Source organism: Chinchilla lanigera, unplaced genomic scaffold, assembly GCF_000276665.1.
Source record: "Chinchilla lanigera isolate Chin_1 unplaced genomic scaffold, ChiLan1.0 scaffold00099, whole genome shotgun sequence".
In the NCBI taxonomy this organism is placed as follows: domain Eukaryota; kingdom Metazoa; phylum Chordata; class Mammalia; order Rodentia; family Chinchillidae; genus Chinchilla; species Chinchilla lanigera.
Genome location: NW_004955500.1, coordinates 5,198,800 through 5,214,431, shown reverse-complemented (window position 1 = coordinate 5,214,431; position 15,632 = coordinate 5,198,800). Strand labels below are relative to the sequence as shown.

At 42.2% G+C, this 15,632-nt stretch overlaps 1 protein-coding gene across 3 annotated transcripts in view; it reads left to right on the top strand.

The window, feature by feature from the left end:
• The window catches only part of Scaf11 (SR-related CTD-associated factor 11), a 42,818-nt gene that overhangs the window by 15,498 nt on the left and 11,688 nt on the right, over nt 1–15,632 (top strand). For 2 of the 3 annotated variants that reach the window (XM_005406595.2, XM_005406594.2), the window contains exons 4-5: nt 91–191; nt 3,175–3,239. In XM_005406595.2, the coding sequence (XP_005406652.1) occupies nt 91–191; nt 3,175–3,239 (166 nt within the window). Of the gene's footprint in view, nt 1–90; nt 192–3,174; nt 3,240–15,632 lie in introns of those variants that run through there. The other variant, XM_013505704.1, reaches the window with a different exon arrangement.

Genomic DNA, 15,632 nt, shown 5'->3' with positions numbered 1-15,632 from the left:
TGCATCCTGAGTTGGTAAGGGACAATTAAATGGTTATCATTGGAGATGTTGGATTATCATTCTAAATAGGTGATTTTGCTTTTCTCATAGGTTCAAGTGAAAAGACAACTGAGAGAAGCAAAAGACAAGAAAAAGGAAAGCTCTTTTAAAAAGCAGCTATCTTGTTGTGAAACACCTGAAGGCTCTATAAGGTTAGTGGTGAACTTTAGAAGTGGTGTCCGTGTGAGTGAAACCAGAAATAAGCCAGTGCACAGAGAGTAAGTGCGCTTCAAGTGTATCGACCTCTTTGAAACCACATACTTGGTGTTTCAGCGAAGGGGCAGCTAAAATCTTACAGTATAATTTGGGTTCTGTGTTTGGGGACGTTAAGGTTTTTGTTTGTTTTCCCCTCCTTATCTACTGTAGACCAGAACTTACATAAAAATACAAATGTTGCAGAAGTGTAAATGCTTGTTAAATTTTCTGATTGCTTACTATTACTTTGTACCTGTCACAAACCACTTACAAACAGTTCATAGGTAAGCACTGTGTTCAGATCACGCTTTGAGTAGCACTGATCTAGACAAAAAGTAGGAAGTAGCTAATGAAATAGCAGCAGTCTTCCTCCACGAGGCAGTTCAGGTTGAAACTACTGTCACACTTGCTGCCTTATGTTTCAGCAGGCACTTACTATAACAAGTGTTCATGTTTTACATTTTTAAGCCATATTTGGATTAGTTTCTGTAATTGTTTTTGTTAATTGTTGCTCTATTTTATCATAAATGTCTAGAAATACAGTACTTTAGCACTTGAGTTCAGTACAAAGTTCACATGTTCTGAACTAAATGGAGTATGAGTGGTATGCTGGAAATTAGTGAGAAGTAACTTAATATATTTATAATGTAAGCTTTTCTGTTTTTCTGCCTGCCTGTCTGCCTTCTTCCTTCCCTACTTCCTCCTTTCCTCTGAGGAATGAACCTAGCACCTCATCTATGCTAAGCAAGAGCTCTGCCAGTGAGCTATGTCCGCAGCCCAATTTAAGCTTATTTTTATCTGAAATTTTTGTGTTTATTTTTTTCTGAAATGTATTTACAGCTGTCCAGAAGTTGTATGTATTGTCACAATAATTAGATATAGAATTCATTAATGCATTTCATTGGAATTCTTTTTTTTAAATGTTTGTTTTAGACAAGGTTTCACTATATCATTCAGGTTGGCCTTAAACTCACTAAGTAGTCCAAGCTGGCCTTAAACTGTGGCTGTCCTCTCGCCTCAGCCTTCCAAGTGCTGGGATTACAGGTGTATGGTAGCAAGCCAGGCTAAGAATTTTAATTTCTTAAGGCAGTATTTTTAGTAATTAAAACAGTTGGAGGTAGTCTTTGAGATTTATTGAACCTGCCACTAAACTTCTTAGATCCCTTAACTTTTTTTTTTTTTTTTTTGAGACAGGGTCTCTCTATGTAGTTTAGGCTGGCCTTGAACTCACTACATAGCCCAGGCTGGCCTCGAACTTGAGGGGATCCTCCTGCCTCATCCTCCCAGGGGCTAGGATTACAGGTGTACACCATCACGTCCGGCAGATTTTAACTTTTGAGTAATTTTGGACTTCTTTGAAAATGTGAAGAAAACTACAGATTTCTTATTCTAGAAAAATACTCATTTACAGGCAAAACTTTATGTGATTTCAGGGTATTCATGGAATATCAGAGCCCACCTATGAATCCCAGAATTAATTGCTTTAGAGAGAATTTTGTAACTATTTCTGAATCTCCTTTGATTGTTGCACTTTTCTTTTTTACTGTGGTGTTGGGGATTGAACTCAGGGCCTCACACATGCCAGGCACGTGCCCAGCCGCGGAGCTGCATCTACAGCCTGGTAGCTTCATCCACACTCCTCTGCCATTGTGACAGTGTCACGGGTGGGCCTTTTGTATACCACAGAATGACCCGGTTCTCCTGACGCCTCGTGAGCGTGCAGCAGTCATCAGTGCATGAGCTGCGAGGCCCGTATGTTAGTTTCTGAGACAGGGTCTTGCTGTGCGGTTTAGTCTGGCCTTGAGCTCACTCAGGAGCCCAGGCTGGCCTCAGACTCATGACAGTCCTCCTGTCTCAGCCTCCTGAGTTCTGGGATTCTGGGCATGTGTCCCCACACCTGGCAGAAGGCTTTTGAGTCTTACCGTAGCTGAGGTAGTCCACATGTTTTATTGCTTTTTCTCAAGAGATTTATCATAGAGGGATGGCATAGGGGGATAGTACACACAAAACAGTAATTTGCATTTGTCCGCATGACTGATACTCTCGGTGACTTTTCCCAAAGTGGAAAATCCTTATCATTTGGATATTCACAGTACCTTCTTGAAGTTTTTGGGTTGTTATTAGCATTCCTGTCATTCAGTCTTCTGCATATGCTTGTTCTCGCCAGCATACAAGGTCCATGTAGATTTACCTCTCCTTTCATGGTTTTTTTTTGGTACCGGGAATTGAACTCAGGACCTTGTACTTGCCAGGCAGGCGCTTATGCCACTGAGCTATATCCCCGGCCCTACCTCTCCTTTCAAAGCAGTGAAATACTGATAGCCCTCTCAGATACTTTACCAGTTCCAAGCAAGGGAAAGCAGTGGTACCTTTGTCTGTAGTAAATCTCCATTTCACATCACTGGAGCAGAGAATGTCAGAGAGTGCAGACTGGCAGCTAGGCATGCTTTCTTTGCTGGAATTTTCTAATAGCTTCTTTAAAAGAATAATACATGCTTACATCCGTTCTACATGGCTCAGTAGCCAGTCATGGTTAGCCAGCAAGACCGTTGTTTGAATTCTGAGATGGTCGTACTCATTATATGTAAAAATACAGGTTGGCTTTCCTTTGTTTTGTTTTGTTTTCTTCAGTTTTTTTTTTTTTTTGAGACAGGGTCTCGCTACGCAGTTCAGGCTGGCCTTGAGCTCACTTTGTAGCCCAGGCTGGTCTTGAACTTCGAACGATCCTCCTACCTCAGCCTCCCGAGTGCTGGGATTACAGGCATGTGCCACCAAGCCTGGCTAGGTTGGCATTCTCATATTTTATGGGAATCTGTGAGAATATTATTTAAAACATTTACTAGACTTTAAGGGCAGTTAATAAAATTAATACACAGTAGATTTCATTTTGATGGTCAGTGAGTTAAAAATGAGCAGAATGACAGTTTCTCTCTTTTGCAGAAAAAAGGCCAGCATCAGAGAAGATCTGTTAAGTGCGAGATTTTATGACTTGACATTGCTACATAGTAAGTGGGGTGTTATTTTTTTTTTTGCTCACGTTCTTTGTTGTTGTTTTAAATTTAATTCTTGTGCCAAAGTTCTCACGAGTAGTATTTTGGTATAGAAGATACTTGGGCACAGAACTGTTCATTGTGTTACAGCCTACATAAGCTTTGCTTTTGTGGAATCATTATGTTGTTCCCTCCTCCTTTTTCTCGTTCAGAGGGAAGCGGGGGAGTGTGTGTGTGTGCGCGTGAGAGAGAGAGGGAGGGAGGGAGGGAGGAAGAAAGGGAGAGAGGAGAGCATTTCTCAGTGATGTATTTAGCAACCTACATGGTATTCTTAACACTACTGAGCAGCACTGATGTCCTTTTTGGAGATAGTAAAATACTTTGTGGATTAGTAACTGGGAACAGTAGAACGGTAGTCAGGAACAAATTAATAATTTCTGGAGACAGTTGTGGCTTAGCTTTAGCCACACTTCTGATTTGAAACTTCGTTTGGAATTAAAGTACCTCTGACATACTATTTAAAAGACTAGTCAAATATTTCTGTCTTTTATTTGTGTTTGGTTCATAGTTCTCCAATTCAAGAAGGCTTTTTAGCAGGGCCTGAATAAAAAGACACCATCTGCAGTGTTCTGGGACACCCCCTTGGGTTTAGGCTGTTTATTCCGTTCCCGAGAACACATTGCTATAAGCCGTTCATGAGCAAGGAGGTGGGCATTTATTTTCTAGGCTAGCCAAGTGATGTGTGGCTGTGTGTGTTGTATTTCAAGGCTGAAACAAACTGAAAGTGTTGATGAATTGTAGAATACATGGAGAGAGAAGCCCAGGGTTGCTACAGGGCCTTGGCCTGAGCAAGTGCAGTGAGAGTGACCATCCACGGAGCTGGAGCAGGCTGGTAGGAGAGGGCTCAGGAAGGTCATTAAATACGGTCTTTTGAGAGTAAAGCGATGGTGGCAGTGCCCTGAGGGTGAAACCCGCAAATGTTGGTCCAAGGATACAGTGGTTCAGGTAAGCAGAGTGAGTGTTCTGAAGACTAGTGCAAGCCGGGCGTGGTGGCGCACACCTGTGATCCCAGCACTCCGGAGGCTGAGGCAGGAGGATCGTTGAGAGTTTGAGACCAGCCTGGGCTGCAAAGTGAGCTCAAGGCCAGCCTGAACTGCACAGGGAGACCCTGTCTCAAAAAGACAAAAAAAATGAAGACTAGTGCACAACAGTGTGTATATAGCTACCAGTACACTCTGTGCACTTGAAATTTCTCATCACAAGGGGCAAAAAAAGAAGAATGGTAGCTGTGAAGTGATGAGTATATTAGCTTGATTGTAGGGATTATTGTAGCAAAACATATAGTAGTTTATGTTAAATATGTGCCGTTTTTATTGTGAATTACGCTTATGTAGGCATGAAGGGCAGTCTTGTTTTTGCACTTGAGATGTCTGCCTCAAATAGAGATCCTCTGAGGAAGGTGGATGTTTATGTATCATGTGTAGGTAAGATGCATTCATCTTAAATTGTAATGTATTATTTTAGTTGTAATCAGAAATAATACTGGAAAAATAAAAGACTTATGACCAAAACAACTAACATTGCTATGTATTATACCACAAGGGTTAACTGAGAACAAGCAAACACCATTCAAAGTTTTTGTTTTTCATTCAGTTAGCCATTTTAGAAGAATTAACATGGCCGGGGGAAAAACAAAAACAAAACAAAAAAAACCATGGCCGAGATTATTACAAAAGGATGGGACATAGTAACCTGCCAGAAAATCTCCAAAGCTGTCAGAAGAAGTAATAGGCTAACTGTGGTCTAAGGTTATGTTGCTTTGTCTTCAGGACTTAGCTGGCTTGTCCCGTACGTGAGCAGTACTGAGGAGGCCCATTTTCTCACATTGTAACATCCCCACAATGACACTGTCGTACTTGTCCTGTATAAACACTGTTGGTCAGGTGGAGCGTCCTTGTCACCTCCTGCTACTAGAAGGTGCTGTCCGTCAAGCCTGGGGGAGTCTCCCGATAATTGTGAGTTCTCTGAAGCCTTTGGCCCTTGCTGAGTGGGCGTGTTGGGAAGAATTAGTCAGATATGTGTGCCAGCGTCCCCAGGGAGTCAGAAGTTGGCCAATTCTACATATGTAAGTGCAAAGCCAGTGGAATTTAGTTTCCAGTGATTTTTTGGAAGAAGTCACCACTTCTTTTGGTCCCACAGAGGGTGGTATTATGTGAAAAAATGTACATCGAAAACCCAGGAATTGAAAAGTAATTTGAAAAACTTGGATTCTATCTGTAAAGGAGTTTTAGGAATATTTTCACCAGTTTATTTCTCTTACATTGTCATTTTAGTTACCTGATTTAAAAACAGAAAAAGCTACGGCTGGTTTCCTATATGTGCCGCGATAAATGGTACAGAGATGGTGGCTCGAAACAGCAGCAGCTTTCTCTGTCTCTGTCCCGGCCGCTAGAAGTCTTAGGCAAACCCGTGCTGGTCAGCCGGCGGGCCGTCTCCCACCCTTGCTCCCTTCCCTCCCTCTGCCATGGAGCCCAGGGCCTCTGCTTGAGCCCTGCCCTCCTCACGTGTGTCCTGCTAAGTTGCTCAGCCTGGACTGGAGCTTGAGATCTCTTGTCTCAGCCCAGATGCTGGGGTTACAGGCAGGCACCGCCTACCTGGCTTCACTCGGGCTCCTTCTAAACAGGAGCGGAACAATCACGGTAGTTGTTACTGTCCTTCCTTGATCAAGAAAGAGTTCAGTGGGTTGCACCGCGCCTGTCACACATGCTGAGTTGATTGTGTTGGGTGAGCAATGCTGGTAGCTTCACAGAAGGAGAGACACCTGGGCATAAGTGAATAACATCACAAGGGAGTGGTGTTCCCCCGACTCCCAACCAAAAAACGGCCCACTGCACAGATGCGTAAGACACACAGGAAGAGAGGTGCATGGTAGGTGACAGCAAGGGATGCCCTTAACAAAATGCAAAACAAGTTAACCGACTTCTTTGGGCAACAGATTGTAAGGCGTTTAAAAAACGGAGGAGAGGAACCTGTAGTTAAAGCAGCATTCAGCCAGTCACGATGAATGACTCTTATTTGGATCCTTGTTCTAATGTGTTATAAAAAGAATGTTAAGAAAATGCAACTCTTGAGACAGTGTGGAAAACTGAGTAGACGTTTTCATATTAAAGAATGACTGTCGGCTTTTACGTTGTGATAATGGTGTGAGGGATGCTTTTCCCTAAAAGAGCACATCTTAAAATAGTTACGCATTGAAATACTTATTCATAAAATTATATGATGTCCAATGTTTGCAAATGAAACTGTGACGGTAATAGATAAAATTGACCATGAATTAAAAATTCTAGAGGTGAGGCTATGGTTATATGGGATTTCACTGCAGCAGCCTCTTTACTTTTGTATTTGAAGTTTTCTGTAATTAGAGAAAGCACTAGGTGTAGTCCAGAGTTCGCGTGCTTGCCTTCGCATGTGTGAGGCCCTGGGTTTGATCCCAGCGTCACAAAACAGTAGTTGGCTTTGCATGGTGGTGCACGCCTGTAGTCCCAACACTTGGGAGTCGGGAGGATCACTGTGAGTTTGAGGCCCGCGTGGGTTACACAGTGAGGGAGTTAAGGCCAACCAGAATGATGTAGCAAGACCCTGTCTCAAGGGGGGAAAAGAACAATAACAGAAGTGCTGTGAGGATATAACTTACATAACACAAGTGGTACACGAGATAATTCTAATTCCTATACTTAATTTCAGTGAAATACAGTATATTGTCTTGTGTTTGTGCCTTTTTCTAGTAAGATTTTGTTTCTTTTGAGTTGTGATTGTTTTTAAAGTATAGTATTTTCCTAGGGTATCATATAATGTTGTAATGGCCCATGATTTCAACTCTGTGATAATAAAGCAAGTTAATAATCTGTATGAAACAAACAGAAAATGGAGATTCAGAAAGCTAACGTGATAAAAATGTAAAAATGATACCACCAGTTTCAGAAAAAGTTTTCCTTTTAAACAGGACTGGGAAAAAAAAAAAAACTGGGAGGAGATAGGGTAGGGAGCTGTAGCTGTTTCTGCAATGTAAGTGACGAAAAACAAAGCAAAGGTTTTGTAGGTGCCCAAAATCATTGTGCTGATGGTTGGAGCACCCAGAATTTGATCAGGTCTTCTGATGCCATAGCCAGCTCCCGCTTTCACTGAAGCGTGTGCCATTCGTGCTCCCCACTTGGAGCCTGCACTTGATTGTCTGCAACCTTACATCAATTATTGCCTTATTATTCTGATGGCAGTTTGTTGGATATACTTTGGAACTAAAAAAAAAAAAAAAAAGATTCTAATATAAAGCCAGCTCTGTAATTTTAATAGCACATCTGCTCCATACTCAGTATAGCAGTTACCAGTGATTTTTTTTCTTACCTTTCAGAAATATGGCATCAGTCCTTGTTTTTTCCCAGTCTGATGTCATAAATCATAACTCTAGGAATAGACTTGTAAGAGTTTTAATCTTTAATTTTTCACATTCTTACGTGTTTTCTTCAGTAGTGTTTAACAAAATGCCTCATTAGAGGACTGGAAGGACCTATACACGTTACTAGAAATTACCCCAAAGTTTAGGGTAGTAGTGAACCTGTCCTACATCAGAAAAGCAGCTTGAACCCTTAAGTGGTGACCGTTTCATGACTGAACAAGGCAAAGGTAAAGTGAAGGTGGAGGTGGAGTTAGTGGGAGGGTCTCCAGTGGAGCACACCAAACAGGAAGCGCAGTGTATCAGGTGGATAACTTAAGTTTCTTTTAATCAAAGAACTTGAGAGAATGTCCTTCTCTTTACCTAGGCTTGCTTAGCTAGATTTTAGAAGCAACTCTCCTTAGCTTCTTTAATTTCTTAAAAGATTTTTGAAGTAAGATGAACTTTAAATATGTGTGACTTTTTATCAGAAGATGTCTCTCTCCTATATACTAGTCAAACTAATGAATAGAGCTTTTGAATTTGTGAAATTCTTGTATCTGGATTAGAAATTATTAGTGTAGCCCATAATTAGTATGACATTAGTGAAAACTCGGCAGGCCTAATGGGTGATTTTATTGGAAGTCAAGTCGCTTGGGTTTGATAGTAGTTTTTTTCCATTAAAACTGCCATGACTGTAGTAACTAAATTACAGAATGGTTAATGTAGTGTCATCATACAATGGAGACGGTGTCGCCTTACTGGAGGCATTATGAAAGATGAGAGCGCAAACGCGTTGGTGAATTTGTTAGGTGTCATCTTCATTTTTCCACTCCAGCTACATAGCTGACTGGCCCTTTCTGTTTTTAACTCCTTTACGGTAAGTTAAGAGGCCCTGCAGTGCGTGGGACCCGACAAGTATTCAGATGTCAAGGTTTTGGGAGTTTGGAATGTTTGCACAGACTCTGCTGGTCGTGCAACTCCAAGAGTATGAAATCTGTAATGCTGCCAAACCTGAAACTTCTTAAACTTCATGTCGTTGCCCAGATTTGGGAATTTGGGGTTGGAGATGGTCAAACTGTACTTTATCTTGAAGTGAACACTAAATTTGGTTGGGGTTGATGATAATTGATGTAGTTTTTAAAAAGTAATTCCCTTTCAGGCATTTCTTGATGTTGAGCTTACATAGAAGGCTAGGTCTATGTACCTACGTCTTTATTAGCTTTGGGATTAGTTAAACTTCAGTGCCTGCCAGGTGCTGGGTGGTAAGCTCCAAGCCTCTATTGAACTGGTTTGTCTCTTACAAAGTGGTGCTTTTGTGAAGCATCTTGTACGGTTAGTATTTCATGAAATGCGTTTGGGATGGAGTGAGTTAAAGACGAGCTTCCAGTTAATCATGGCCATTGAATACCTGTTCAATTCTCGGATCCCTCTCAGTATTCTACTAAAATGATAAACATGGAATGAAAAGGAACATTTTCAGCCACAAGACAAGGGAACTAGAGAGGGGGGAAGACAGTGTGAGGACAGCACATCCCTATGTCCTGAGAAGGGAGGCTCGAAGTGATTTCATGAGGGGAACAGCAGTGTTGCAGAATCATAAACTTCTCGTGGGGAAGAGTAAAGAATCAAGTCAGTTCACATACAGTAGAACGGTAGTTGGAAATCTATGGCGTATGTGCCTCAGTGGGCTGTTTCTGCTGTTGAAAGCTCTAAAAGGCTCGCTGTCACTGCACTAGAACCTTAATAGTCCTGGGTTTGGAGGCCTCTGTTATTCCTGAAGGAAGATAGGAAGTGGTGCTGAAAACTGGAACTGGTTATCCTTAGAAGAGCAGGTTCCTGTCTGAACAGGGTAGAGGAGTGGAGCTACCCTGGCAGAGACTGGAGGGTTGTTCTCTAGAACGAGGATTGATCCAGTTAAAGTCTTGGTGCAGATGAGGACATTGGACACAGCAGAGTCAGGAGAGGGAAATCACATGGTGAGGCTTCTAGTCCTGACTAGGGTCATTTTCCAGAGTACTGACACTCTTGCTTCTTAATTCCCCAAAACAGGAAGTAGGAGGCATCTTCTGGAATACTGAGTTGCCCCAAAGACTTAGAGATAATGACATTTAGGAGTAAACCAATGAAATAACCAGATTTCTGCTTTGTGAAACATGCAGATGAAACCTGTTACTTGAAAGGCTCTGACTCCCCCAACCCATCTGTACCCATTTCAGTTGGTGTTTGAGTGTCCCACAAACATTTGGGGGTATGAGTGTAATAGAGGTAAAACGGAGACAATAGGAAGCTAGTGATACGGACCCCAATGCTGGAAAGTAGGGAGCAGCCTAAAAAAAGTAGCATTCTTGGAGATGAAGGGATATTTCATCAGCAATATCAGAAAGTAGTTTTTTAAAAAGCTTTTAGAAATTAAAAATATAGTGAAAATTTAAAGATTGAATAAGTAGAAGATAAGCTTGAGAAATCTCAGAAAGTAGGACTAAAGGAATATTTGTCTAGGAGGCTAAGTACTAATAGAAGTTGCCAAAATAAGTGGCGAATGTTTAAATTTTTTAAAAAGTTATTACAGCAAAGACGCGTTGCCATTAACCTCCCTCAAAGTACTCCTCCCTCTCTTTTATTTTAAAAATACTGAATCTGGACAAGTTTTTAGAGGATCGAGTACAGTTAAAACCCCTCTTGCTTTGAGCACACTTACCCCGTCGTTCTTGCCACTTTCTGAAGCAGGTCTAGGTGTCCTCTTTCCTGGCGACCTGTACGAGTCGTGATTTTCGAAAATGCAGTGAGTGCTGGTGCTGAGTGCCGTGCAGTGGGAAGGCGGGCTCGGAGAACACTGTGTCCTTGTCCGTCTTGTTCCCTGGTCTGGCCCTGGCACTGTATGACTTCTGCTTTTCACCAGAGTGAAGGTGATCGTGCAAGGTAAATGTTCTGAATGGACTTAGGACACTGAGGCAGCCACAGCAGTGGAACTAAAGGTGCAGATGGAGGACTTCAGAACTGCTTCGGAAGACGGCTGGGATGCAGGGATACGTGTGTTCCAAGCAGTGGGGAGTTGTTTTGTTTTTGGGTTTTTTTGATCCTGGGAATCGAACTCAGGACCTTGCGCTTGCCAGGCAGGCACTTGTGCCCCTGAGCTATATCCCCAGCCTGATGCGGAGTTGTTTTGAAAGGGATTAATGGCAATATGTCTTTTAAATAATTTTTTAAAAAAATTTTAACATTCACTGCATTTTTTGACCTTCTAAATCCTAAAAATGAACCCTAGAAAAGAAAAAGAAAACAAAAGGCAGAAAATCGTTCAGAAAAATCATAGAAAGATTTCCTAGAATGGTAGCACGTATGTGTCCATTTACACTGAAATAATGTACCTGATGAATGAAGGAAGTACACCCCAGTATTTCATAAAATTAGGTAAGTCTAAGGATAACACAGTCTTAGGAGAGGATGAATAGGCAGCTAAAAAGGTCAGGGAAGGTGGAGCTTGGTGGCACACATCTGTAATCCCAGTATCTTGGAGGCTGAGGCAGGAGGAGTTGAATTAGAGGCCAACCTGGGCTACCTGTGTGTTCAGGGATACTCTGGATTGCACAGCAAGACCCTGTCAGTTAATCAGATCAGTCAGTAAGTGGGGTAAGAAGGTGGTGCACAACGATTGGAGGACCCTTTCTCAGTTCTCCTGGAGGATGTATGTACTTCACTGACACGATAAACGTGAAGGAGTAATCCGAGAGGAGAGAATGAGTTTCAGCCTAGGGAAAAGATAAAGAGGCCCGTCAGGGTTATGACAGGAGTCAGGCCACAGGGACCACTGAACCGCCGCTTTGAGACGTAGGAGCTCAGACTACATCAGTGTTAAAGGAAAATTGTTTGCAAGAGAGTAGAGAACAAACTTCATGGGTGAGCTGATGTGTTAAGAGTGTAATAAGAAGAAGAGATCTGCCGTACTCTGGGAGACTGAGGCAGGAGGATCATAAGTTCAGTCCAGGCTGGGCAGCTTAGTGATTTAATAAGACTCTGTCTCAAAATAAAAAGTAAATAAAAGTGTCGGGGATGTAGTCCAGTGTGAAGGCTTGTGTTTAATCCCAAGTACGGGTGGGGGTGGGGAGATCTATGCTTCTGTTGTGTGGAGTTACCTAAATCAGTGGTAAATACACAGAAAAAAGGAATAGGGAAAACAAAGCTGTTACTAGCGTTAGGTAAAGCAGGAAGTTGTATGGGGACCACAGCCGTGGTTTAGCGCCCATTGACAGTTACGCAGTTGTAGTGTTACATCGTGACGACATATTGATACATCAAATAGAACAGTGTAGATCGCGAAGGCTGCATAAAAAAACAAAACACAACCGAGTACAGTGGTACGCGACCGTAACGCCGTCGCTGTGGGAGGCTGAGGGAGGAGGATCACGTGTTTGGAGCCAAGGCTGGGTGACCTAGCAAGGCCCTGCCCGCCCACCCGGTCACCCATCTACTCATCCGCTCATCCGTCCCTCCATAAAGAAAGCAAGTGGGGTTAGCTCAGTGAGAGCATGGGTTCCGACACCACGCACACGGGACAATAGAGCTGAAACAGAAGAGACACTCTCACAAACAGTTATTTCTGTATTTCTTAGAATGTATAAAGACATTATTAAGTAGTAAAATATTAGTAGAAACAAAGGGAGTGAATAGTTCCGTAGTTTCTGTTTGTGCTGCATGCCTAGAAGTGCTGCTTGCTTACAGCATGTACGTGCATTACCTTCATAAAGATTAAATGAAGACACACCGCTACTTAGCATTGGTAAGATGGACTTTTGAAATTATATCGAGGTGACCATGATTTAGAGAAATCGATCAGTATTGAATGTTCTAGAGACTGTCATTGGAACCACTCAGTATGGCCAGAAAACTTAACAGTGCTTTTCTTAGAGGACGTTTTGCCTAATGACACTTTCTGGAGATAGCTTTCCAAGTGAAAGCGCGCTGAATAAACAGTGACACCCACGGAGTATTAGCAAAACAGCCTGCGCCTTAGGGCATAGAAGACACTGTAGGTGCAGCGCAGTAATTCTGGGAATGCAGCTGGGTACCTACCACGCATTTTTACCCGGGATACTTAGGGAAGTTTGAAAATCATTACGTTCTCTTTTAGGTAAATATTAAAGGGGTATAATGCTAAGTTCGTTCCTGAAACTTAGTCCTCTCCATGGCTCCCTCCCAGCACCTAACTTCTGTTTGTTACAGCACTTAGGGTGGGGTGTTTGTGAAGGACAGATACACCTGTACACCAAACAGCCGTTGTGTAGTAATTTAGAAGGAAATTGGTATGCTGCTACGTAGAACGTACGCTGTGGTCAAGTGGACTAACAAGAGCACACAAAAAGGCACGTGCTCACACGATAGCAGGGAAAGGCTTCCTGGTCGGTGTGATTTATTTTGGAGAGGGTTAGTGCATTTTTTGTGAAGCAAACAAAGCTAAAGGCTAAAAAAAATTAGTCATTAGCACTAAGCATTTTCCAGAATGGCGAGGAGGGTAACAGTGACAGCAGCAGCAACGGTTTGTTGTGGACCGTGTATAGGTCGGGTTGTTTACTGATAGAGACTTGATGATAGAGGACAGGCTAAGAGCAGTCATCTGTAAAGACGCTGATAGTTTTTGTAGTTAGTCTGAATCTTTCTGATGTGGAAGCGTTCATAGGAATTAATCTCCAGATGAAACAAACAACAACAGAAGTCGTAGTGCAGCCAGCAACATCACTGTAAGAAAAAGGTAGTCTTTTTTTGCCCCCTTCAGTTGAGTATGGTTGACAAAAGCATGTGTATTTAAGGTGGTGTTTTGACGTACGTATGCATTGTGAAGTGATTACTACAATCAAGCTAATTAACGTATCCGTCAGCTCACGCACTTACAGCAATTCTTAATGTCCTGCACTTACAAACATTTCGTGTAGCACAAGGTAAAAACACTCTTAAAAGGACAAATGTGCTCAGCATCTCATTCCCAGACACAGGTTGAAATAGTCACATGAACAGCGTTCCAGATGATTTCTTGATATCTCTGTACATTAATGCATTTTTGAAAATAAAAAATGAGCAGTGTTGTATGTACTGTTTGGTAACCTGCTGTTTCACTTGGAGTGTACTGGACACCTTTTCACCTCAGTAAATTCATGTCACCATCGTGATTTCCTGATGATGTCATTAATAGCCTTAGCCCATCTCTCCTGTTACGTTCACTTACGCCCTGACACGGCTCACTCTTACTCCCATCCTCCTGTCTGATAGTAGTCTCCTTCTGTGTTCATGCCGTCTCTGATCCCACATACTAGGGGAAACGTGTGATCACAGTTTCTTCATCTGTTCTGTCGATGGACACTTAACACTGGTTCCATATCTTGGCTGTTACGAATGATGCCGTAATCATGAGTGTGCTGGTAAGCCTGTAGAATGCTGACTTTAACTCCACCAAGGGGTGGTGTCGCTGGGCCGTATGGCAGCTGTACTGTTGGTGGTTTCCATGATGGCCGTGCTCACGTTACTGCCTGCATTGTGGGGGCTTTCTGTCTCCCCGCACCCTGAGCAGCATTTATTGTTTTTCATATTCTTGATAGCAGCCGTTCTGATACTGGTGAGACGGGATTTCGGTGTAGTTTTGATTTGCATTTTTCTAATGACTAAAGATGGGCATTTTGTCATACCCTTATTGGCCATTTGTACTTCTTTTGGGGATGTCATTTACCCATGTAGTGTTTGGGCTACTCGTGGTGCGTGTGTGTGTGCGCGTGCGTAGGTGTTGAGTTCTTTGTATAGTCAGGTACTAGTCCTCTGTCAGAAGAGTAGCTGGGAAGGATTTTCTTCCATTCTTTAGGCTCCCCCTTCAGCCTGTTGTTTCCTTTTGCTGTGTGGAGACTGTAATGGGATGCCCCGTTTGCTGACTCTTGCTATTACTTCCTGTGTTATTGGAGTGCTGTTGAGGAAGTCTTCGCCTGTGCCAGTGGCTTCAGGTGTTTCCCATTTTCTTCTGGTAGTTTCAGTTTCAGGTCTTATACTTAGGTTTTTGATGCATTTTGAAGTGATTTTTGTACAGAGTGAGTGAGCTAGGATTCTAGATTAAATCTTCTATAGCCAGATACCCATATTCCCAGCATCATTTGTTAAAGAAGTTGTCTTTCTCCAGGGTGTGTTTTGGCGTCTTTGTCAAGAATCAGGTGACTGTAGTCGTGTGGGTTTCTTTCTTTGTCCTGTGTTATATTTCATTGCTCTATCTGTCTGTTCCTGTGTCAGTACCATGCTGCTTTTGTTACTGTGAGGGTTTTTCATACAATGTGAAATCCAGTGTAGTGATTCCTCTAGTCTTGGTCTTCTTACTTAGATTGCTTTGGCTATTTTGGGTCTTTCATGCTTTCGTTTGGATTTTACGCATTTTTTTTGTCGTTGTATAAAGACCCACTGGAATTTTGATGTGGATGACATTGAATCTGTAGATTTCTGTGGATAGTAGGAGCAGATTAACTATTAATTCTTCTGATCTATGAACATGGGAGGTCTTCCTATCTTGTGTTCCTCAGGTTCTTCAGTTTTTTGTAAATTTCACTGTAGAGGACTTTCACTTCTTGGTTAGGCTGTTACCTAGATTGATTGATTGATTGGCTGACTGGGAAAGATTTTTGTCTTTTGAGATAGGGTCTCATTAGGAGAATGGAACTCACTGTGTTGTCCAGGCTGGCCTCAAACTCACAGCGATCTTCCTGCCTCAGCCTCCTGTGTGCTGAGATTACAGGTGTGCGCCACCATGCCCGGTTTATCAGGATAACTTTTTAAAACTTGTGAATGGAATTGTTTCCTTGGATTTCTTTCTCAGCTAATTCATTATTGGTGAATGGAAAAGCTATTGAGCTGTTTTTTGTTTTTTTTTGTTTTTTGTTTTTTTTTCCTTAAAGGAAGTAGAGGTTTATTTAGCTCACATTTGGTGGAGGTTTCAGTCAGTCATCAGCTGGCTC